The sequence below is a fragment of the Oreochromis aureus genome, linkage group 2 (genome assembly GCF_013358895.1).
Source record: "Oreochromis aureus strain Israel breed Guangdong linkage group 2, ZZ_aureus, whole genome shotgun sequence".
Taxonomy (NCBI): Eukaryota; Metazoa; Chordata; class Actinopteri; order Cichliformes; family Cichlidae; genus Oreochromis; species Oreochromis aureus.
The window spans coordinates 8,617,223-8,643,241 of NC_052943.1; the positions used below are offsets into that span (position 1 = coordinate 8,617,223).

At 42.7% G+C, this 26,019-nt stretch overlaps 1 protein-coding gene across 2 annotated transcripts in view; it reads left to right on the top strand.

Annotated features, from left to right (window-relative positions):
* nlgn3a (neuroligin 3a) overlaps positions 1-26,019 on the top strand; it is a 128,582-nt gene that overhangs the window by 85,185 nt on the left and 17,378 nt on the right. For both annotated transcript variants that reach the window (XM_031745243.2, XM_031745248.2), the window contains one exon: positions 2,300-2,485. In XM_031745243.2, the coding sequence (XP_031601103.2) occupies positions 2,300-2,485 (186 nt within the window). The remainder of the gene's footprint in view (positions 1-2,299; positions 2,486-26,019) is intronic.

Here is a 26,019-nt window from a genome sequence, read left to right on the forward strand (position 1 = left end):
GGTTCATGTGCAGCCAAAGCCCACGCGGCGCTGATCAGACAGGGATCATCTGCTATATCTGGAATCTATAACCCTGTCGCTGGTGCTTAAGGAGAAATTTGGAGAGCTCAAACCAGAACCAAAGTAAAGCTATACGGTGCGTTATGTGTCATTGGAGTAAGCTTACTTTTTAGTAATTTTTTTGTAATCATAGAGGAGACTGAGGTGTTTTATAGGTCGTCAACTCCAAATATGTGCAAAATGGCACATCCATACTAAAAAGTCTGCAAAAAATGTAAAAATAGCAATAGGCATGCATAAAAACAATTACTTTGCTATCTTAATTGCTTTCCAAAGAAAATACTTTCTGTCACCTTTCCAATTAAAACATAACCAGGAGCTATATTAGATGTATTTTTAAATGGTGCCTGCAGCATGTCTTGCTGTCTAAGATATTGGATTCCACCTCTACATTTTAATGACCGGTTTTATTTATGCAGAGGAATCAACACGGCTAAACAAGAAGCCACAAAAGACCGTAGCATGAAACTGTATTTTGTTTTGTTTTTCTTTTTTAAACTGTGCCAGCTGAGGATTCAGCTCTAATGATTTACATCTTGTCATTTAGCAATGCCACACATTACAATGCCACATGGATAGTGTTTACAGTATCTTTTCAATTAGGCTAACAGTTGTACAGAGTCCGTTTTCACATGCCAGTCTCCTGACATTTCTTAACCCAACTGACATACACTTGGTGAAGTGTGAACCATTTTGCAAATGAGGGTTATTCTGGGAGAGTCACGTCTCTCCTCCCTCTCTCTCCTTCTCGCTCTCCTCCGTGCACCCTCGAGAAGGTTGTAAAAGCTGTTGTCCTTTAGTGATGACGGAAAGCGAGGAGGAGCCGCGAGAGAAAAAGAAAAGGAAAAGCTCTTCAATTGGAGCCCCGATTTCTCCTCTCTCCGTCTGCGTCTGTCTCTTTCACTCTCACTCTGCATGTGCCCTGCTGCTCTGTCATCCTCAGGGATGCATCTGAAGGAGACCATCTGTTGATCCATTTGTCTCCTGCTTTGCTTCCTGTGCCACTGCCTCTCTCCAATCGATGATCAGGCCTGGCCTTTCCCCTGCCCACCCTCTTTGTGTCTGCCAACAGGCCCTCAGGGCGAGGCGGGTTTGCTGTTCGGGTTGAGATAGGAGATTGTGCCCGGATTCAGACAAAGAGAAATGATAAGCAGTGGAGTACATGCTGGGTTTTTGTACATAGACTGCTTACAATGAACAAGCTATTGACCACAGAGAAAGCTACTTTCTAATCAGTGCTCATCTAAAGTGAGCATTGTTATGCTGACCTGAGTCAAAAAACATTTAATTTTTTTTTATGCGTTGCTCATATCAAAACCGTAAACTTCTTTCGCTTTGACAGTTTATCCTTACATGGAGGCACAGACCATGAAATAGATGTTAGGAACAATGCAGAGATGCCGAAGGACCACCGGAGGCTTCCAAACATTCACCACCAACACATTCATTGCTTGTGAAGTGTTTGGCAGCGTTGCTGCTAAAGAGAGTGGGGTGCTGGTTTCCACACATCACCCATCTGTCACCTCACATGCATGTTCACGGGTTTGACGGACACCGACTCCACCGTGGGGACTTCGGGGATTGCTTGCCTTTGATCTTCTCCCGTGACTCTCCATTAACCATCAGTCGTCAGAGCTCAGGCCCTGGAGAGCAAGTGGGAAAGGGTGGCGTGTGAACACGAGCGCTGACGTAGCCAAGAGAAACTCATTGTCAAAATCTAGCAGATTACTGACATGGAGGAAAATGTACATAAATAGTGCTGGATGTGAATGTTTAGATTGAAAGTGCGTTGCACTACCGAGCATGAGAGAGAATGGTAATGATGGGATAAAACGCAGAACATGTGTGCAGTGTGTGTGTTCCATACTGCTTATTTTTGCAGCTTTTGAAGCTTTTTTTTCCCCTCTTTCTCTGTCCGCAGAGTTTTCATAGATTTGCAAGGTTTTCATCACGGCTGCTCAATATTGTTGATGATGGGTGTTTACCCAGGGAGACATGGCATTGATTTCCAATAAAGTGCAGATGGCATGCGGTCACACACACTCCTATTTTACCAAGAGCCATCCAATAAGTCATGATTTCACAGCCGCAGTCACCTGGTGTTGTGGTTCTTCTGACAAAACCGGGGTGGGGTGTCCGTCATTGTGGATAACCTTTAGTGGCTACCAACTTTATGCCTGGGATTCATTTGACTTGCTTTCACTCCATGACTTTTTAATTTCTTCTTTTTGTGTTGCAGGCTTCCTCAGCACAGGTGACCAGGCAGCTAAAGGGAACTATGGGCTCTTGGACCAAATCCAGGCTTTGAGATGGATCAGTGAGAACATCGGCTTCTTCGGAGGAGATTCCAATCGCATCACAGTGTTTGGTTCTGGGATTGGAGCTTCTTGTGTCAGCCTGCTCACGCTCTCCCATCACTCTGAAGGTACAGTGGGGAAGAGGCAATGGTGTGGTGGTGGGGCTGCGTGTGATATAGCTGTTCAGCTCGTGCCTGCTGGTGTGCAGGCTTCTTGATATTATCTGGCCATGCAGGTAGTGAGCTACAGCAAGTAATGTAATCTAGTTCACTGTGCAGCATAAAAAATGTTTTAAGATGAAACGTGTTTGCATTCAAATGAATGTGATTTTCAGTCCAGAAATGGAAACTTCACGGTGGATTTCAAGCCACATGTGGGCTTTGACATATTCTGCCGGTTTGTTAGTATTCTTACCTGTACCAAAAAATAGGTGTAGTGTGACACTGGAAGCAAGACTGTATGTCAAGGAGAGCTTTTCAAGGTAGCCATGTCATGCTAAATGGTGCACACTTGCAAGTGACCTTTTTTTTTTTTTAAATCACAATGTTTAGCTGCTACTTTAATGTCACCTCGTGATGATTTACTGCTCATGTTGGCCTTGTCTTTAATGCTAAATGCAACATGCAAGCTTGACTTGGACATGAAATAAACATCCCTCATACTAATCCTCCTCTAACGCATCACTAAATTCAAATAGAGCATTACAGGTAAGTAATAGCTGGAGGCCCAAATGCATAATACTGAGTGTGAAATTATTACATGTTTTTGTGCAAACATTTAAAAGCCGTCTTGCCTGTTACTGTAAGGGACCGCATCCTCAATTAGATTTGACACCATGGATGGATGCATGGATCTGAGGTTGCAGTTGGAGGAAGACCTTCATAAGGACTGGTTGCAGCTCCCAAGCTCGGCTGGGGGAGGTAGAGTGAGGTACAAAAATGAGAATGAATCGCCTGTGGTGTAGGAAGGGTCATTTAAGGCATTATGGGTAGTTGTGGCTCAGCAAGTAGAGCGGATCGTTTACTAATTGGAAGGTCATTGCACAGTTTTGTGGCTACTCCAGTATGCATGTTGAAGTATCCTTGGGAATGATACTGAACCTTGAGTTTCCCCAGATCCATCCATTGCAATTTGAGTATTAGACAAACTATGAAAAGTGTTGAAAAAAGTACTTGTAGTGAACAAGGTTTGCTTTGAGTGCTCAGTTAGAGTAGAAAAGCGCTATATATATATTTATGTAAGTACCAGTTCATTCACCATATAGTCAAAGCACTCGAAGGGGAGTGTATGAGGTGTTGTCCAGCTCCTAAAATTCAGATAAATTAATTCTTAATTGACCACAGTCGTGTGAATGCGACAGGCTCCAGTCAGCAAGGCGATGCTATATTTTCTTATATGTTATTTTCCAACTGAGAGATTTTTACATTTAGCCAGGCTCATGTAGCCTCATTGCAAACATGTTAACAAGCCACAAACATGTTGCTTTGGACACAGATGGCTGGAGGTGTAACACTGGGCTATTACTGTACATTACACGGAAGTAAACCACATCAAAGAAACCACTCTTGCAGTAGATAGAGGCCTGGTCCCAGACAGTGTTGTGGCCACAAAGCTATTAAGCGATACACCCCCATCACTACACACACCAGCTCAAACACACACACAGAAGCACACACTATTCAAGAACAGAGTGAAATCTCTCTTCTTGGATTTTTGATTAGTGGACCGACCGGGGTGAGTTTGAAAGAGGTCATTTGATCGTCTCTTCCTTGGAACCCCATTACAGTGCCAAGGATTTGTGATATGTTTTGCATTCTCCAATTTGCATTAAAGTGTTACTAATTGCCTTGATTTCCTCCGATGACTGATGACTGCTTTTGAATTGAATTTTTACCATAAATGCCTTTTTTTTATTCATACTTCATAATGCTACGCTCCATGTAGCATGTTATTATACTGCCAGAGAAACCATCTCCTCCCAGTAAATTGGATATTACCGGCTCTGTTTTTTCCCCTGAATGGAAATGTATGCCCCACTGATGGGATAAGAAAAAAGAAAAAGCCAGTAAAACTTGAGCGATCCTAGCAAATTGAAACAGGAAGCCTTCTATCACGCCAGGACTCTTGCTGCGAATGTTACCAATGGCAATCAGATTTCACACAGACTCTCTCGGAGCACAGATTGTTGTAATTATATAAAGTTTAGGACTGGAGTGGGCTGCTGGATGTGACAGGAAATACAAGTGAAGAAATGTCTTTTTGCACCTGCTTTCACAGCCTCCACTGTACACCACCCCGCCCCTCCTTCGGTCTTAAGCGTCGAAGCAAAAACTGGTAAGATGCTGTTGTTGCCAAGGCAACGTCACAAACAAGAAAGGAATCAAAGTGTCCGGGTCTACAAAGTGTTGAAAATTAAGGGTAAAAATATATAATCAAATGAATTACAGACTGTGACACAAGAACACCTGGTTTCAGGTGGCCTCTAGTAATGGACTTGTGTAATGATTTTCTATCCGTGTCAGCAGACTGTTGCATCTCTGATAGAGCCTCTTATATTGAGTTTCCTACTTTGCAGTCTGAATGGAAATTAAGTCAGAAACAACACTCACGGCGCATCACAGCTCCTGAATTTATACTCCAACTTGCTTGCATGTAAACCCTTTTCCACTAGAGAAGTAGTGTTTTCATAGTAGTGGTACATGTGATATTATGGAATGAGATTTACATCCCTACATACGCAAACATTTCCCTTCCTGTTCTGCTCAGATGCATGATAATGAAGCCCAGGTGAAAAACTAAAAAAAGAGGAAATCAATGATGGCACACTGTACTGAAGCTCCCTGGTGTGTTGGTGTATTTAATGACAGTATTCCCACTCTTACGGTACAAAGTCTGTCATCACCGCCTGCAGTGCATAGACTTTCCATCTAACCGAGACTCTTTTCATGCCTGTTGGTGGCAGAGTGACAACTTATTTTAGATGCTCCATGCTCCTCCTGAAGCTTATTTAATAAGCTGAATTCTCCTATATCATCCTGGCCCTCTGGCCTCTCTCTTTGATTGCCTGCTCCGCTGGCCTGGCCTTGGTGGCGTTTTCGTGTGGGCGTGCCGAGGGCTCCAGTCACAGGGTACATCCATCACGGAGTTTTCCCCTCTTGGCCCGTGTGGTGGCTGGTCTGGATGCCTTCTCGCGAGGGCTAGCTTTTTTAGACCATGGTGCCTGCCCTGCCTCCTCCTACATCCAATCTCGTCCTTACTTCACCCATCTGTCTCCTTGCCTACACAGTCAGTAAAAGCATGCACGGGACATGCTCTTTTTCACCATGTGCCAGTGCGTCTCTCTCCCCTTGTCTCCCTCTCTAGGTTTCTGCTCCCTAGTCTGCAGCATGTGTGGTGTGTTGCTATTAATAAGATGGCTGCCTTGTCTGGTATGTGGCAAGCAATCTTGCTGCACATCTGAGACTTTAGAAGCAGAATGGTCATTAAAAGCGCAGTCTCTCTCGGCAGGAGAGTGTTTTTGACCAGCTTATTAAATGTAGCTCAACAGTTGTGTTCCCACTGAGGAAAATCTCTGTCCCCATCTTCTTTTTTTCTCCATCTTCAAAAAGAAAATGGCTAAAGAAGTTCAAAAGAAAGGACATTAGCAAGTCCCATGTATTATCTATCTGGCATCGCACAGGCGCTAATTAAACATGCAGATTTGGCTTTTTCCCCTATCTCCTAATAATCGTTATGATTTCAAAATTGAGATGGCTTTTCTGTGCATGAGCAGAATACCAAGTGCCCAGTGACTCAGACATGTGCATTTGTACATATCTCTAGAGATTCAAAAAAGTGTTGCTCAATTCAAACCCCAAAGGAAATATACTATGCTATTCACACTCAGTGTCAGTGTGCATCTCATCCCTGCACATATGTCAGCACAGGCGTGTCCATTCACAGCGCACACATGAGAGAAGGGCTAGGTGTAGAGGCGCTGAAGGTCGTTCGGTTCCTTTTTTCTTTTTTTCCCTTCCTCCCTCTCTTCCAGTAAGCAATCAGGATAAAAGCTCCACTTCTAAGGAAGTGCTCCCGTTTTAATGGAATGTTCTGGACATTAAAGACAGCTAGTGAGGAGGATCCTTCATGCCAATGTCAGCTTTCATTTTTATTAAGACTTCTGGGTTATTGAGAACCATAAATACACATGTTAAATGCCTGGGTTTTATTACAGCAGTGCAAGGAGTACAAATGCATTTTAATGCAAGACACCTCCTCGCAAATACTTAAACCCCACGAACCATGAGGGCAAGGGAGCAGGTACTTTGTTTTCAGGAGAGGGCATGGGTTTGAATCTATTTACTAGGAAGAACAGGAGAGGATTTGATTAAGTGATAGAATGTGTCATTCAATCTGTAGAAACTGAAGATCAGAGCGACTGACTGTCTTCGCTTTTAAAAAAAATCTTAAATACAAACTTTATTACAGGCCACTGATGTTGTTTTAAATTTGTGAGTGTCTAGTGTTTCCAGTGTCATTCTTTCAAAATGTGTCATTCTTTCAAAATGTGACACTTACAGAGCATAATTAGCCAGGAAGGTAAGGTACAGCCACAAAGCTTTAGGAGTACAACTGAGATTCAAGTAAAGGTTGATTTTGAACATGGATTTAGCCCTTCTTGTTTCATGGGATTTGATAGATCCACAAGGTATTGTATGGCATTTATTACCATCGGGGACTGTGGCCCTGAAATCATCGCATAAACAAAACCTTTATCAATGTGCAGGTTAATGCTGCGAAGGGGGATTCTTTAACCCAAATCCTAACAAACTAAATATGAAAGGAAAGATTAAAAGAGAGTCCAAAGGATTAAAATCAACAAGTGAAAACCAAGTAAAACAAATAGCAGGCTTGTTAGAGCAGTGAGTCATACAGTGATGGATATTACAACATAAGTATGCACTTACACGAAAGGCTAACTAAAGCATTCAGTCGGTGTTTATAGTAAGAGGTCTTGCAAAAATAGTTGATTGTAGTGTTACCTGCTGGCGTTAGCTTGACAGTGATTGTAATTTAAAGAAATATTGGACTTAGCTTTCTTACACCACGACAGTGGCCGCTGCTCATTCTAAAATGGGCGAGCATGGCTCAATCTGCAGCGTAAAGAAAATATCAGCACACCAGAACGAAGACAAGATGGAAGGATGCTCATTAGCATGCACGAAATACCAGACATAGTGTGGAAGAATGGCAGTTTCTACATACACGGTACAGAAATAAACACTCAAAGAAGTACAAGCAGGAACCTGGAATAGGTCAAAAATACAGAGCCTGACATGTACCTGTTCTTTAAAGCAGCCACGCTGCAACTTCTGCGCCTCTTTATTCCCCTTTGCCTTTGAGAGTATTAATTTAGCCTTCCAGTGGGCGGCTCATTGGTGTCACAACATAATAACGCGGAGGTGATAATCAGGTAACACTTATTATTCTTCAGCAAGAAGAAATAGTAAAAAAAACAGTAAAAACACAGAGATGATTAACAAGGACTGGATGTTTTTTTAATGTTCAGCTCTGGCTAACATATGTGATATGTTACAGTTTCAAGCCTGGTGGGTGTGTACGTGCAAGGCTGTGTGTTGTGTGTGTGATCCAAGAGCTCACTGGTGTCATGGCTTGTGTGATCCCGTTAATTTATGTATTCCATACATTATAACTTTGTAGGCTTTCATTCTGTAGTACACTGGACTTTGAATCTCTTTCAGCTTGAGAAGATTCAAATTTTGAAGGGTGATGTAGGGACTGAATCTGGCTGATTCCAAAGCAAAAGCAGGGGAGGAAATAATATTGACGTCATCTATTTGACCTCAAATCAATCTGCCTCTGTTTTAATTCAGTGTTTGTGTTGGCATGTGCACCCAACCTCTGCTCTGATAAGCGTTTATGATGCACACGCAGGCTTGTAGTTGTCCTTAGAGTAAAGAACACAAACACTGTTGTTCTATGCATGGTTGGAATTGCAAGGGTGTGTTGAGCCTTGAAAACTTGTGCTCTTATTCACTGATGCATCTTGAGATACAACACGTAATTTAAGGCTAATATATATGCTGCTTTAAATTACCCTGTCTTAGAGAGTGAAGAAGGAGGCCAACAGGCTGCATGAAGAGCACCTAAGTGTTGCAGTGAATCACTTCTTTAACTGTAATGTTGGTCTACGTCTGGCTATGACCTTTGAAAAATAACACGTGTGGGTTTTCTTTCTGAAACAAGACCCATGGGACGTTCTCCTTGCGGAATGGCCTACAGGCCTGCTAATGTCCCTGCACCGAGCTCTTGCTGTACAGATCTAGAGGTGCAATCCATCTACATTCTTGGCCCACTTCATTTGTGTGGGTTCACCCATCCTTTCCCTGTCTGGTTTAAGGTACCTTGCAAGAGCTGGAATTTTCCTCAGAGTCGCCGGGAAAGATAGCAGCATAACCACATGCCTGGGATGTTATTCATACACCATGCAGCTGCCATTGTTGTGCAAATGCATCCAGCTTGAGAAAATTCAGGGACAATTGTCGAACTTGAATAGACCCCATTTCTAAGGTGTCAAAAGCATTCAGCGACTCGACACTGTAAAGTTACCTGGGTGTTTGGGGCAACAGAATGCCTCTATCTCGAGGTTTGATTTGGCTGTTTGCTGAAGGGTGTCTGTGCATTTCAGGGTGTGAAAAAGACCTATGCAAGATGAGAGAATGGGGACGCGCCTTGTCAGGTGCTGTATTCTTCCACCTCGATTGACAAGAGCGATAATTAAACCAGGGGGATGCCATCTCTGCGGAGCAAGAATGCTTGTATTTATTTACGCTGACTACTCGGCTTTGTTGTCTGGCACATACCGTCGCCTTCATTGTGTGGAAAAAGCAAACTGCTTTTAACAAGTGGTCTTTGTGACATTTTTCAGTCACTCTTTGAAGGACGGTGTCTTCGACTTTGTATAGTGAAGCAAAATTGCCTAATTTTTTCCTAAACAAAGACTGAGGATTACCCACCAAATAAAAGGTATTACACTCTTTTTGAATCTGAAATAAATTGTAAATAGCCTAATTCAAGCAGCAAATTGGCTTTTTTTTCTTCCCAAGCTCTGCAGAAGGAAATTGAAACCAAAGTTGTGCTTAGCAGAAGGGGAAAAAAAGGAAAAGAGCCCCACTCGAGTAATGTGAGGTGGGAGGGGTGTTATGAGGGTAAAGATGAAGCCTTTGAGGTCAGATAGCCAGTCTGAGGTTAACACTCTAGAAAATGATATCCAGTCGGACTGTCCATCAGAGTGTGGCAGCTTTACCTATCCCTCGCAAGGAGAGAGCCGAGGAATGAAGAATTGACAAATGGTCCTAAAACGGAGAAGGCAGTTTATTCAAGTGCTCCAGACATCAGTCTGTCTCAGCTTGCAGCAGTTCTTTGAGCCTATAAAGCATGGAGTTATAGGTGTTAAAGAGACAAGCAGCAGGTCAGAGTAAGAAGCAGTGGATAATTGAGTACTTTAGTAAATCCATGCCTCCATCAACCAAGGTAATACCTCAGAGCATTGCATATACCTGCAGCCCAGGACCCACAACTGGTACGATAGACCTCAGCAGCTTGAGCGACACGTGGCACACACGGGCTGTCTAAGCAGCATTCTTCAAGATAATACAAGGAGACCCATCTGGTGATGTATTGCCGAGATTACTTTTGGGATCTAATCGCAGCTGATGAACGAGGTCACTACAGAATATGTCATCTGTTTATGACCTGCAGTCCCCGGTGAAGACGCTGGCGAGTCATTAGTTCAGGTAGATGTAATCTATGAATCATTCTTGATAAATCATTGTCAAGGGCGCATTCATACAGCTCCTAATAGACAGTGACAGCAGTGGTGAGGGGAATGGTGGCGCAGCTCCTCACTGTGCCCTTACTGTTCTTTGATCCTCTTAGGCTTTGGATCAATCATACCAATAGCGGCATCATATTGCTCCCAGACTGTCTGGTCTGCTTCCTCTCTTTATTGGTCTAATGACTTGATGGAGGTTTCTTTCCGTCTGTCTGTCTGTCTGTCTGTCTGTCTGTCTGTCTGTCTGTCTATTTCCTCGCTGCACTCATCCCCACTCTAGCACCTTCATCTCCGAGGCATTTTCTCGAGCTCCTTTTCCTTGTTCTCAAAGCAGTTTCTTTCTTTCTCTGTTGCGCGCCCTCCCCCGTGTCTCTTCTCGTCTTCTCACCATGTCTCCCTCTCTCTGCCTCAGTCTTTCTCTGGCACCAGTGTAAAGCATCCATTATAGAGCGATGCATGGGTGTCTGTGTGAGTGGGAGAGAGGGACTTGGCACTCCTCCTGCCCCACCTGCAGAGGAAGCACTGACAGCTGAGCACTGAGGGCTCATCGTTCCCCCTCCTCCTCCGCCCATCTCCACATCTCTACTGACCTCCCTCCTCCTCTCACACCTTCTCCCTCGCTTTCTCTCTCCCTCTCTCTCTCTTTGGTCGCTGTTGTTCAACACAAACCGGCCCAATTTCTGCCGCCGCTCACCGCTCACTATCTTCCCTTTACGCCATTTTCACATTTCATTATGTCCATCTAGTTTTTTTCTTTTCCTCTCCTTATGTCTTCCTAATTTGTTGCCCTCTTTGCTGCTTGTTAAAATTTGTTTTTCGCTCTCTTTCTTTTTCTTTTTTTTTTTGTTATACCCATGATTGTTTGGACTCATTCATTAGGCATTCTGCACCAGGCAAAAAAGGCCGGTGAAACGTGTTAATAAATACATGGTTGTTTCTGTGTTTGTCTGCCAGATGAACAACTACAGTGTAATTAGCTGAACTTTCCCCTTTAGCGATGACCCCGAGCACTCCGTGTTTGCTTGTTGTAGCTGACAGCTCACCTCCACGGCTAGCTGGGTCAGTCCTTCGGTGGCTGTGCATCTGTTTTCTCGGCTGAGGGAAAAAAAAGTGCTCAGTGTCTCTGCATGAATAACAGATGGATACTGTGGAGCTGCTTTTAAGGCACGCCATGCTTGAAAGCGCCATCGGGTTTCTCGTCAATTTCACAGGTTTTCATAACATGTGATTTATGTGTATACATCCTCCGTTGGTGGAAAAGGGAGCCTTACCAGGTGTTTCTGAGTGCTTTTCGGTGATGTTTTTCAAACTCCTACATTATTTTGAAATAGGAAATGTATGATTTTGCTCTCACTCCATTCTCCTCTAACTACTCCATCCATACAAAGAGAAAAATACTTGCCTGCTTCATGATTATAGGCATCCAGAAACATATGCGTCGTTCTGTTTACATTTACCCTACTTGGTACAGTTCGTGCTTACAGACAAGATGGTTTGAAGGGAAATTTGTTTTTTCAGCGTGCGATAAGAAGTGTCGCATAGGAAAAAACATCAGTCCAATTACTTTGCAGTTGGGCCGAGCTCGTGGGATTTTCTCGCTGAGAGCCCATCACAGTGTGATGCAGACAATGATATTCGTGTATACCATCTGGATTCCTACCAGTGACATAATGTGCTGTAATTTACACCTCAGCTCTTCACTGTGCGTGTGTGAGGCTGTGACGTGCAGTCGTCAGCTGTAGCTCCGCGTTCGAGTCGTTCAGTTCCGGGCAGTGCAAATGTATTAGCCTTAGCTGTAAAAATTTGCATAGTCTGAGCACAATAAAATCCCCAATGAGACGAACTTCAGCAAACATGCTGACAAGCAGAAACCCCTACTGTAAAGGGCCAACATTGTGCAACCTGACAAAAAGACTAAATCTTTAGCTCTCAGGCCCACAAGGCTGTAATAGATTTTTTGCTTAGAGAGGTAACATAAGCTATAGATCCTTTTCAGTGGTAAAAGAGAGTGACTCACCAAATCGAATGCAACTGTTACAGAACAACATTGCCAATTTGCTATTTCACAACTCGAAGACAATTTCCCTCTCCTGAACAGGAACTTCTATCTCAGGTTACAGTGATCACCTTTGGTTTGTATTTGAACCAAGAGGTTACCTGTTACAGGTTTTAGAGACAAATTGAGAAGAGAAGTTCACTTTTTACCTTTATACCATCCACATGCTACAAATAAAGTATTATCTTAGCAACAGGTAATGGCTTCTGCATGCTTTTAACAAAGATGTGGAGCCCACCCACCAGCTGACCTCCTATACCATAATGATTGAGCAATCATAATAATATAAATCGGTGCACTCTACAAATTGCTCCCTTCGTGCCACAGATATAGGACTTCAAAACAGAGGAGAACCCAATTTACTTTTTTGCCCTTTGCCACAACTGCCTCAAATAAAATAGTATGCTGAAGTTTACTGCAGTATCTTTGTGCTCATGTAATTCACCGGTGTGTGATGTAAAGTTATCGATGTGCATGTTGCCCTGTACCTATACGTCTACACTGTATGCTCCTGGCTCCTCTATCTCATCTTTCTGGGAGACAGAACATGCACAGATTGTCAATACAAGTGTCTCATCCTGGGACAATGGGTCTATCTTTTTACTAAATCTCTGGCTGTGTGACAAGGAAGAAAAATAATAATCAGCTCTGGGTTTACCCCTGGAAATTTGTGTACTGATACATAGAAATCTCACAATCTTTGCACATGATTTATCAATACACAACATTTGCAGCATCGACAGTATAACCAGGTTAGAACACTGCAGCTACAATTCAGTGGTTAGAAGGAAAAGGCTCTCCTGAGCCACGTTAAACTGCTCATGTGTAGAATTTGAAAACTTCTGACTTTAGCAACCATCAGACGTGTAACTGTTTTTATATTTGGGGGATATATTGGGGTTTTAGGACCTGTGTGAAAAGTTTTACAGTCTTTAAGTAGTCTTTAGTTCGGCAAGCTTCATGAAGGATATTCTAAAGCTCTTCTTTGGATGATGCCTTTTGTTACATTCTCTGTAAAGATACACACCGCTTCGATATTTTTTTTCCTATTTTTTTAAGGCCTTGACTTTCAGATGTTGTAGATAGTTTTTCAGACCTACCACTTCTCCTGTTGCCCTCTATTTGTCTGGTTTCCTCACATTTTTAAGGACATGCTGCACACCATGCTGAGTTATGCCAGGTTTTTGGATACTAGCTCTTTGGAAATCACCTTGTTGGTTCAAAAGTACAATTTTATGCCTGTCAAACTGTGTTATCTTTGACATTTTTTAGCGATTCGACCAAAGAAATGGGAACAAATTATGTGGTTTTGCAACAAGGTGGTAAGAAATTGCCTTAGGGTTCTTGTTGTGTGTAGACACAACACTGGTTCATCCCTTGAGTTAAAAGGGGTCTTTTTATGCTTGAATGATTCATAGGTCAGTGTTAAGTGTGTAGTAAGGGAATTCCCAGTGAAAAAACACTCCTCACCTGAGTATTGCTTTTGAACGCAGCATTAACCCTGACTTGTCCTCTAGCTCTCTGATCAGAGCTTGATTACAAGGGGCACCTGTAGTCCACTGTTAAGTCTCTCTTTGCTTTTCGCTCTCATTCTGCTTGTAGGCATTTAGAAAATGCATTCAATGTGTTAAACTAACTGTTAAAACATGTGTAGTAACTCTCTTTCTGTTATAGTCTTCCTGATCCTAATGTTTGTGGACTAGCTTTGTTATCTATGCTTTGGTGACTGTTTGGCTGCCCAGAGCCTGACAGTGGTGAAAAGGATCATGGCATTAAATCTCTAGTTTGGACTACAGTAAGACAGATAACAGCCAACTTTCTCCTTTGCAGTGATCTCCCCTGCTACTCTGTTTTCTCTTGTATGTTAGCTTGATTGCATATTTCAATATATTAACCACAGAAGTGTTTTGTATTTGAACTGAGTTGCCTCATTTGGTTTATTAGGTTTCTGTAGAGTTAATATTCATCTGTTTTTGTTTAGTTTTACCTTTCAGTCAGCCTTTGCAGTCAGCCTTTGGTGAGGTCCCCTCCCAAGACTTGTGCCTGTGAGTAAAAGCATTGGGGCACAAATACAAAGAATACGATTTCAGTTTGCAGTGAAACACGTCTGTTCTGTAGTAAGTTGCACCCCTGGGCACTCCTCAGTGTAAATTGCCTCCCCAAGGTAGTTGTATTAATTTGCTTGTTTTGCTGGGCTGATATTTTAACTATTTTAGTATTGTGTTTGTAGCTCTTGTCTTTTTGAAATGGTTAAGATAATACTTTATTATCCATCTATTTTCTTCCACTTATCCAATTCAGGCGGCGCTGGCACAAATCCCAGCTACTATCGGGTGAGAGACAGGTACACCCTGGACAGGCTGTCAGTGTGTTGCAGGGCTAGTAAAGAGAGACAAAACCAATCGCACCTATGGGCAATATAGAATCTTTAGTTAACCTAACCCCACTACTTGCATGTCTTTAGACACAAAGAGAACAGACAAACACAGAACACACATAGAAATCCATTGGCTAGATGGAGGATTTCAACCCAGAATCTTCGTGCTGTAAGGCAAAGGTGCTAACCACCGCACCATCATACTACCCACTTATACTTCTAATTCTATGGGTTTTATTGGGCTTTTGTTTGCTGCAGATCCAGTCTTATTTTTGATTAATTGACTTAATTATCAAATAAATGATTGAGATTCACCTGTCACATCGAGGCCTTGCCACTACCAAGTAATATGATTAGATTAAGATTTCCAAGGTGGCTGGTGTACTTCCTTATAGTTCTCTTGTAACTACCTCCTGCCATAAGTGGCTTCACAAACAAACAAAAAACAAACAAACACAAACACATTCATCTAAAAATAGTTTGGTAGAAGGGCTGGACTGAAAGTAAGTGATAAGTGAAAAAGCAGTCAATGTCCAAAGGAAAAATTTGAAAGACATCCAGAAAGGCTGGAGCACTATAGCTCAAGACCACTTTGAAAGCAAAAAAATTAAATGAGTCATGGCTCAAGACTTTTGCACAGTAATGTGTACTGATGAGAAAGATTTCCACACATAGAGTTTTTATATTTCATATCATTGCACCGGTTCATGGATTTGTTTTGATCCAATAGTTTTGAGTAAAAAAAAAAAAAAGAACTGTTTATACAATAACAAGAAAACAGGTGTTGCCTCAACTTGATTATGCCTCCTCGAGTGCTTTTCAAAGCTCGAGGTTGTGGTGGATCAGGAACCAGTGAGCCTCCAGTTCATTAAATTAAAAACAAGAACAGCGATGTACGAGTTAAAGCAAACTCGCGCAAAATCCAACAAAGGTAACAAAGTCAGATTAAATAAAACACTAAAAGGAACCCTTATGCCTCAGAGCTGTTCGTGATGTAGTGTTTAATATTCAACAGAGTGGCAGAAGTAACCGTGTGAACAACGGCCAGAAAAGAAATTGCACTGAACTCCTATTTTCTCACCCACAGTAAGCGCACCTGGCTAATTGCTTCAAAATCTAAGCAGACTTTTAGAATCCTGACACTTCCTGCCCAAGCTTTGATGCAGTCGCACATTCAAAACAGCCCTTCATTTAAGCATGCCAGCAGGCTTTGACAGCTAAAGTGACTGCTCAACAAAGCAAACAAGAATACCTGCAAAGTAAATCTTAACCGTGTATCATTTTGAAGGTGACCCAGGCTTTCAGTACATAATCAAGCCTTTGACAGACTGAACATATAAGTAAAACAAATAGTGTTTTTTTGTTAGCCAGACATAATGCTGCATCATATTTTATAATATGAAAAATAGGCGTCACCCCTGAATCATTTCTCCTTGTTTAAGTGAAGGCTGTTTGGAGAGCGCGCATCCTCTGCAGTGGTTCGGATGTTGACAAACCCATATGGCGTGCCACTAATCTTGATCGATGCCCACCACTGTGAACACTGCTCACACTGTAGAGGATAATGAAATGTAACAGTGCAACATTTCACAAAAATCATCCCTGTGATCGGTTTATTATCTGATATGAAATGCTTCATAGCTTCGGACATTTTCCAGCCAGAAAAATAACACAAAGTCGGTGTTTGGTTTCCAAATACGGAGCAGGACGGAGTGCTCGTAAAAATGTCTGAGCTCGCTCGCCCAATGTGCTATTCTTAGGGTTCCCCTTAGAGCCACTATCTAATTGGAGCCCAAGTTGTCCTATCGGTGAAGCTATCCTCGACATAGACTTTATAGGAGGACTGTGAGTGACTGAGAGTCCCTGGCTGAATGTCTGTGGCTGTTCTCCTGCATGTCACGGGACTCCTGTTCATCGGTGAGGGCTTCATTAGCCGAAGATGGGAGGTGGCAGCAGAGAGAGAACAGCTGTTTAGCTAACCGCTTGCATTGTTAGCCAGCCTTCTCCGTATGCCTAACTGCCTAAATCCGTCCCCTAGCTGCTAATAGAATGCTCATTAGGAGGAGGAGAGGGAGACTCTATATGAAACAGAGTCACTTTACTACAGTCCTACCAGCTTTTGCTGCTCCTCCTCTCCCTCTGGTCTCTATTAAAGAGATGTACAAAATAATCCTTCCCGGCGTAGATCAACTATTATTCCAACTCATTTTGCCCCCCTCTCTTTCTCCGACCCAAACCCGCAGGGAAACGTTTGGAGCACGGGCACCTGCGCTTTCTCTGGAGACAGCCACCAGCATCTATGATGCCAGAAAAATGCTCTTCACTTGTAGATAAAGAAAGATACAAGATTTCAAAATCTCAAAGGACAGGCAGATGATACCTTCTGTGGAGAAAAGTGGGCAGTTTGGTGTGTCTGTGTTTTTTGTTTTTTCCAACTTCTCCCCCCCGAAAAAGTAGTACGGTGTTAAATTATTCAAAGACTGTAGATTGTATTGCTGTAATTTGTCAGAGACCCAAACGCACAAATCTATTTCTCTGTGTCAAAACTGATGAAGCTGGCAAGGAGGATGGAAATCTGTGACATCAGAGATAGCACTGTGAATATCTGATGGCATTCACTGGAACAGCTACAGATCAGAGCCAAAAACACTGCACCCACTCTTACAGCCAAAACACATCCCTGGCTAAAAAAGACTGGCTCATGTTTGATTAAAATTCAAACAGGAAAACATGTTACCATGGAAGTACTTCATTGAATTAACACAAGCCAGTCAGTAACAGTTTCCATGCAGAAATGCAGACAAACAAAGTGCACAGCTTCATGGTGAGAGGCTGACAGGAATCAGTGTGTGGTAGAACAGATATGCTCCCAGCTATTTACAGTAAATGACAGCAAGTGCAGACTCTGTTGTCACTTTGAAATCTCAGGAAGAGTGTACACAGAATAAGTCATTCTTTCCCCGGCGAGTAATAAAACCATGTTGGACAAACATAAGACAATCGCTGACATGAGACAATTAAAGTGCAAAAAGTTGAGAATAAAACAAAGTATGTGCACTTATGAATCTTAAGTATTTTAAAGTTTGAGAACACAGCATTTTTCATTAATTCACTTAAGTACATTCATCTGTCAAATTTGCTAAATGCAAATATATCCGTGTAGCCCTTTAGTCTTAAACAGAGCACATCTGTCAAAGTGATAAACATTCAGTATGTGCGATATTCTACAAATACACACTGTGATCAGGAGGTTTATTCATACTGCCTATATAGCACTTAAAAACGAAGTAATTTAAATCTAATTTAGTAAACATGAAACACTACTGCTTGCTGTTTCGACCAAAAAAAAAAAAACCTCCAGCTCCAATTAATACATTTTAACAGTCAGCAGATGGTGTTTGCTCAGTGGCCGTTGTCATTTTATCCAAGGATCCATGGATAGACCATATGATTTGCTAAAGAGTGTCAAACAAATAGTTGGTGGGCCTTAAATAAATTATTGTGAAAAACAAGCACATTTAGATAAATATAGTAATATAATATAGAGACTTATATACTTATACATTACTGGTCAAAAGAACACACCTCCATATATGTATTGTATTCATACAGATATACATGTTCATATGGACACTGACCAACCCCTGCATTAACTATACCTGTTTAACTGCTCATTAATATGAATATTTCTAATCAGCCAATCACAAGGCAGCAACTTAATACTTTTAGGCATGTTGATATGGTCGGCATGAGAATGATGAAGAAAAGTGATTTAAGTGACTTGAATGTTGCATGGTTGTTGGTCTAAGTATTTCAGAAACTGCTGAGCTACTGGGATTTTCCCAGACAACCATCTGCAGGGTTTAGAGAGACTGGCCTAAAAAACAGAAAATATCCAGTGAGCGGCAGTTTTCTGGATGAAAATACCTTGTTGAGGTCAGAGGTCAGAGGAGAATGGTAAGACTGCTTCAAGCACATAGGAAGGCAACTGTAACTCAACCAATTGTTACAACAAAGGTATGTAGACGAGCATCTCTGAATGCACAGCATGTCAAACCTTGAAGCAGATGGGTTACTGCAGCAGAAGACCACACAGGGTGTCACTCCTGTGGTGTTGTTGATGTTTATCTAATAAAGCTCCACATCACCAAGCTAAAATGATCTTAAACTGGTTTCTTGAACATTACAATGGCTTACGCCCGTGTCTGAAATTATGATATTCATAGCAGGAAAAACACAGATGTTACTAAAAGAATCCAAATAAGTTGTCACAGTGGCGCGTTATGAACAGAAACGTGCACAGAAAATTCAGCCTTCAGTGATTTATTACTGCCTTTAATGAAAAATCCAGTTGGAATAACATGTTATTAATAGTATAATCGATATTCTTACTATCTAGCAAGGGAATCCTCGGGGAATCCATGTTCCTAAGCCTTTAGCTAGTTACACCACATCGATTCTGACCAATCAGCACAAGTGTTAGGTAGCGTGAGAGTAGTTGTTCAAAAACAACCATGGTGGCTCCTCAAGCGATAGCATAGATGCTACTGTAGCATCTGTTATATCAAACTGTTTTTAGTGAAAAAATAAAATTAAGGCTTTTTTTGCCCAATAAAAAAGTTGTTTTCCTTGTTGTGTATCAACCTGAATAATATTGATTATTTTGGGAAGGTATGAAGAAATAACCATGCTGACACCCATGCATAAAGCTGCATGATGGATGTGCAAGGATTCGCACTGCTAGAGAACCACGTAACCTGTTGATGAGCGGCTTCACTTATCGATGCGCATTCATTTGCATTGACCATATATAGTTGAATGTGGGTGTTTAGATGATGGGATATGGAGCTCATCCATGCGCGCCTATTTCCAGGTGGACTGCGATTTATAACGGGTACACTGACTGCAGGTGTGCGTACATTTTCCTTTGTGTGCATGCACACTTTTAGCATCAAACCTACGCACTGATTTATAAACGAGGCCCCAGACCTGCTTGTCATTTCTTTAGGTGGTGATGAAAGCTGACAATGACATATTCTATAGTAATGGCAATAGGCTTACCGATGCCACTCTGAATGTGCGCTGGAAAAGAATGTCTGTGGGTGCGATATGTGTCAAGTGTTGTGACGTTAGTTGCTGTTGAATATGTGTTTGCTTGACATTGAGAAAGTGAAGCATGCCAGTATGCGGCCTAACTGATAGACTAGCACACTCTGTCTCACTCACACACACCCGTGCACGCTCATAACTCATCTCTGCAGACTCGCATCAGTACTGCACAAACATGCACAAAAAGTGGGGTGGACATTTTTAGCACACAGCTCATACACACAGTCTGGTTTTGGCAGGTCCAAACCCGTGGGACTGACTGTCATTAAAGGTTGTCCTGTGTAAATACTGCACCCCCCTCCCCCAATCTCTGTGCTCAACTCACCTCACCACAGCTACACACACAGACACACACACACACACACACACACACACACACACACACACACTCCATGTGTTCATGTAAGACCACATACTTTCCCTCTCCGGGCGGATTCATGTGGCTACAGCTGTGTGCCTGATGGCACTGGCAGCAAGAGGCACAACAGAGAGAAGAGAATACAGGGGAGGATATGAAAACTGAAAAGCATTTTAGCACCAAGAAAGAGGACAAAAACATGACAAAGATAACCGCGCATGCTCTCACATGACCATTATATTTTCTTTTTCTTTTTTGTTTGTTATCCTCTCTCGTCTCCTCTTGCCACGGACCGCTTTGACTGTGAAAGACTGATAATCTGAAGCGTGATCGCCGAGGTGGAACGGCAACTATTGAATGCCTTTCCTACCTCGGCGAGGCGGGCACACAGCAGCATGACAAAAGTTAACCAGAATGCAGATGTATGTATATGCTGTATATGCATACAACATAAGCGAAGAGAGTGACGCCTGTGTGTCAGGCTTTCTCACACACACACATACAAAAGAGGAATGAATGAAGTGACCAGGGAAGAGACTCACAGCTTTCTGCCCTTGTGCCGAGACCTCGGCCTGTCACTCTGTGTTTTACTCCCTGCAGCCCGACTCCACTGTAAACAGCCACCACAATATTTGGTATTGAGGTGGTGAAGAAACTGCCCACCACTTCCCATTTGGCCTTTTCAGAGTTTGACAGAGAAGACTGGAGGTAAAAATACTCTGCATTCTCCCCTGCCAAAATTGAAAATGGTTGGAGTGCTGCTCTGAAAGGGGAATGTATATAGTCCTTGTTATTAGACCGTCCCGGACTGAAATGAGGTTGACTCCATGCCAGACATTGAGATGTTTTCTGTCATTCGTTTTTTTTTTTTTCCCCCCCTCTTCATCTGAAATTCAATATGATACATTAGTGTTCCAAATGGAGGCAGCGCAATAGATATTAATTACTTGTCCATTACAGTTTGTGACACTATCAATCTGTTATCAGCTGGCTCCACCAATGACTGAAATTAACTGTCACATTTCAATATCAGGAAAGTCATCTCCATGCTTTATTGCCTCCATTACAATGTTCAGTTCTTAAATGGTATCCTTAAGAGATCAGAAAGTAACCAGGATTTTTTGGCGAGCACCGACACAGAAGGTGTGTGTGTGAGTGTGTCGCTGTGTTTGTCTTTTGCAAACTTTGTAAATATCAAAGTAAATGTCGGCACCAGTATCGAACAAGGAAAACAAGGAGCACGAATGTGCTGCGGTCGTGGGGAAATAATGGGAGCGCAGCCATATCATGATCTCCACAAGTTCATGTATATTTGATAGGGTCTACCAGATGTGGCCTTGGATATGTATCAGCAAGCAATCTCTCTCACTCAGCTCGCAGAAATTAGATTTCATCTCAGGCTCCAAAATCTAATACACAGGCTTATATTTACTCACAGTTGCAGAGCATCATAACCGAATATGACCTCACAGAGAGGTGGCAGAGCTGCACAAAATACAGTTAAATGGAAATACTTACAGTAAATTATTCCAAGTGCCAGCAATGCTGCTTAGCTGTCGACTAGCCGAGAAAATAAAACTGCCCAAATGAAGAAACAAACTTATTTAAGGTTTTTTATAACTTCAGTAAAAAAATCAAATAGTTCAAGCACTGGTTTTGACAAATCTGCATTAGTAGGAAAGCCGTTTCAGTCGGAAATCTCAGGTACGTTGCGATCTCAAACTGCTGAGAAATTACATTTTCCAAATCACACTCTGCAATTGTTTCAAAGCCTTCTTATCCGAGCTTTTGGAGCAAGCGCGTATTCGAGATGAAATGGTTGCATGAGTCACCCGATACATTAAGATGCTTGTGTCTTCCTCACAATGAATGCAAAGTCACAGTTAGCATGCTGAGTGCAATTTCCTATGCAGAGAGCCTCTGCCTTGCCTTGAATACTCTCCGGGGACAGTAGCACACATTGAGGAACTTTAAGAGTCTTATCACCCCCCACACACACACTCACACACACCCCTATCCTCCTGTTATCCTCCCATGACCTCCCTCTTCTTCCCCGTCCTCTGTTCTTTGTCTGTGACACAATGAGAATAGATGTCGGCGGCTCGGTTCATCCATACGTCGGTCTGTTTGTCTCGCTGCGAGATATTTTTTTAGTTTGGACGGCTGATAAATGTGTAGTCAGCACGTTTTTTTTCTCAGAGAGAGGGGGTGAAAAAAAACCAAGGCGTTTCAGATTGATGAACACTTTGGTCAACACATTTTTAATCTCTATTACTAAAGTCAACATCTCAGCAACTCTGTGTATTTTTCTAATCAAAATAAAAACATTTGAATGGATTGATCGAGATTAGTTTTGCAGCGGATCGATGCTCAGTCGCTGGTTGCTGAGTTCAGATAGGCTGCACAAATAGCTCTTAATTGTTGGGATTTCCAGTTGACTTGATTTGTTTGAGTAGTTTTTCTGGGAGCCGCTGCTGCCGATGGAACTTTTCCAAACCATTTTTACAGCAGAACATGTCATAACCCAATTGTCTCAACGTCCACTTACAGTAAGTGGCCGTGGTGGCTAAAGAGGCTGCCACGGTAATTGACTCAATGGGAATTTACAGTATGAAGCATGAGGCAGGGAAGGCAGGCATAGTGCTCTCCAGGGATAGGTTGTTGTCACACTGTTGCTATCTCTTCACTGCACACAGTAGGCAGGCTACTGATGGGCACACATGGCCAGTGTGTGTCTGTGTGAACAAACCCAGCTGCCCTCTTCAAAGCAGGTAATTCCACATTCAGGTGCTGAGATCAGGTCCCATCCCAGACTCAGCGTCGCTCTCTATCTTTAATGTGTGCACAAGAATGAGGTTGAGGAGAAGGAGACGCATATCCCTCCCATATTTGGCCGCTGTTTGCATGGAGTGCCGCCTTGAATTAAACAAAGCTTTTGTGGCTTCTGGCTGCAGGGCTGCTGGCACGACGGGCAGAGCAGGGAACAGTGGTGTCAGACGTTGCGAGAGAGGAACACAGAGTGACATAGGCACAGCTAGAAGAATATGTTTACCCTGTTGGAACCCGTGCCCGCCCTGGCACATTCATGCATGGTACAATAGTTAATCAGCTCAGATTCTGCTGCTGGTGTGAGCACTGACCCTTAAAGGCATCTGTAATGGAGGGAGTCTTTCTAATAGGAAGAGCACTATAATTTCGAGAGTGGAGCAGGAATTACAGCACATCCAGGGGAGTATTTTTTTTCCAGTGTGTCCTCTGGTTCTGGTTCATTAATGCTGTTTTAGATTAAAAGAGTTGTTGATGTTCTTGGTCAGAGAAAAAAGGTTGCTGCCTACGAGGTGGTCCGCATGCAGTTTTTAATGAGTTTCCTGAATTGTTGAATGTGCCCGTGTGTGTGTGTGTGTGTGTGTGCATTAGTCTTTATGTGGGTGGTTTGCATAGTGTATATATAATAAACATCGCCTTTAGGTATTTTCTACGTAAGCTGGAGTAGGATTGGACTTCCCTGGAGAGACAAATGATGGTTTGAGGACGCACATGTGCATGCTTGGCCATCAGCTTTGTGCGCATGAACGCCACGCACATTGTTTGTAAGCTACAATCAGATCAGGGACGTCGTCTATTCGAAACAAGACTCAAAGGCTTGCAGGCAAGCAATCTGCTGTTTTGGAAGTCTGTGAAAAGGCACAGTAAGCTTCCACCCACCAACTGCTTTTAGCTGGGTTGTGCGTATCCATCTCAGTTTCACCTCCCATACCCCTACAGCTCACAGCTAATTTTTTTTTTTTCGTAAGACTTTGACCGGGGCTCTCTTTCTCTCTCCCTGTCACTCTTCCTTTACTTCTCTGCCTCCCCCAAGGGGGTTGTACACCCCTTGTGATAATTTGTCTGTCACAAATGCAACTGCGCCCTCTCCGTGGCTTTCCTTGGCCCAAAAATGAGTTTCAGCCGTCCCATCTGGCTGTCATTGGCAAGATGTCGCCAAGAATAGAAGCTTCCCATCCTTTCACATTTCATGGCTGAATTGTCGTATTTGTGTGTGACTTATATCTTTGACCCACCCATGCTAGACATATTTTACATCTGATTTTTACTTATGGAGCCTAGCTTCCTTGAAGTCAGTGCTCTCTTTGTTTCCAGCTGTCACTGCTGGCTGCATATATAAAAATGAACCAAGCTTTGGGGCTGCTATACAATGCAGATGGGGTGTAAAATATGGTGCATATATTTAGAAACAACAGGAGTCAGATGTTTTTTACTGGCGCTACGCAGCAGCCACTTGCACAATTCTCTCGTGAAAAACCAGTTTCCGTGGGAGCTAAAAGCACTAATCATTTCCTCTCAGCACACTGATCTGAAATCTATTTGTGGAAGCAGTAGGAGAGAAGAGAGAGGAAATCAGAAAACATCTTTAACAACTTGTCTCATCTAATGAGATTAGCAGAGCCGCTTACACAGTCATGACATGGAGATACACACAGATAACCCTGTAATAACTCATTATTCTTCACATTTCCACATCGACGCCTTGTCAAGGCTCGCTGACAGTGCACGTTGTTGTGTGTACACAGCTATCAGGCCAATCTTAGCACTGCAGCAGTGAGGAGTGAGCGTGGCGAAAAATCGCCTAAAAAAAGCCACAGCACAAAGCGAGCTAGCATTAGAAGGACAGAGAGATAGCTTTCTCTGCTTTTCAGAGGCTGCAGCATTAGTGACACATGCATGAGTGCAAATGGGAAAAAAAATCACAGCGCCGGCTCTCTGTCTCTCTCGGTGTAGCAGAGTGTCTGAGAGGGGAAAGAAGTAATGAAATCAGTTCGATGTGTATGCATGCATACTGTAGGTGAGCAGTGCTGAGAATGCACAGGTAGCATCCAAACAGGAAGCAGCTGAACGAGCAAGTGCATGAAAAGGGCAGATTGTTTAAGTATGCATAAAGTCAATAATAAAAACTGTGGAATGATCGCCTCCTTTCTAAACTGAATCTCTCTGTGTCGCATAGAAAGGTCTCCATTCATGTTTTATACATATTCTATTTCTTGCATAGTGAATCCTAGATCTAAAAAAAACAAGCCTGTATGCACCCTTTGATTTTTTTTTTCATCCATCAAACACGTTTCCACGTGCTTTTCTGGCTTCTAGCAACCACGGTAGAGAGCTTTAAAGCTCTTCTAACCTTCGTTTAAGTGTTACAAATGCTGTTATCATCCAGTAGTAAGTGTAGTAAGTGATGCGGGTACCTTTGTATTTGTATTTCTCGCTCTGTGAGTGGACGTCATAACTGGATCACGTATGATGCTCGAGTAAATGGCAGCGTCATCCTGCTGAAAATGTCAGATCCAATTTGTCACATCGGGCAGTGCAGCGCAGAAGCAACAAAAAGTTCAGACAATCACAAAGATGTATGCAGAGTAATCTGCTTTATTCTGAATGACAACGCACACTAATCTGGAATGTCCTGATGTAGTAAACTCCGCCCACACCGATCCTCGGCTAAATTGAATTCTGAGAATTAGTCCACAAATACTGTTTGACTCAGGTGTGGCGTGCACGCCATGTGATTAGCAGCCAGATTGATGAGTTCAAGGAGGAGCCGTGGCCCTGTTGTGCTGTGCGTGCGGACGGGGGGAGGTCAGCGTGTGTGATGATGAGGCCTGGAGTGTGAGGTATTGACCAGTGGATGTCGTGTCGTGATTAGTAGGAGATATCACACTCGCTGGGCTCAGATGCACATCGATCCTTAAACCTAGGTACAGCCTGTCAGCGGGGTCATTTTTACCCTCCTTTCCTTTCTTTCTTTCACCTCCTCCCCCTTTGCCTCATGCTGTTTCACATTTCCTCGCCTCTCCTTCACTAATACCTTCATCTTTGCCCAGCCTTCCTCTTCTCTCTACTCCCCCCCCTCCCTCCTCTGTTCTGCTTCCCCAT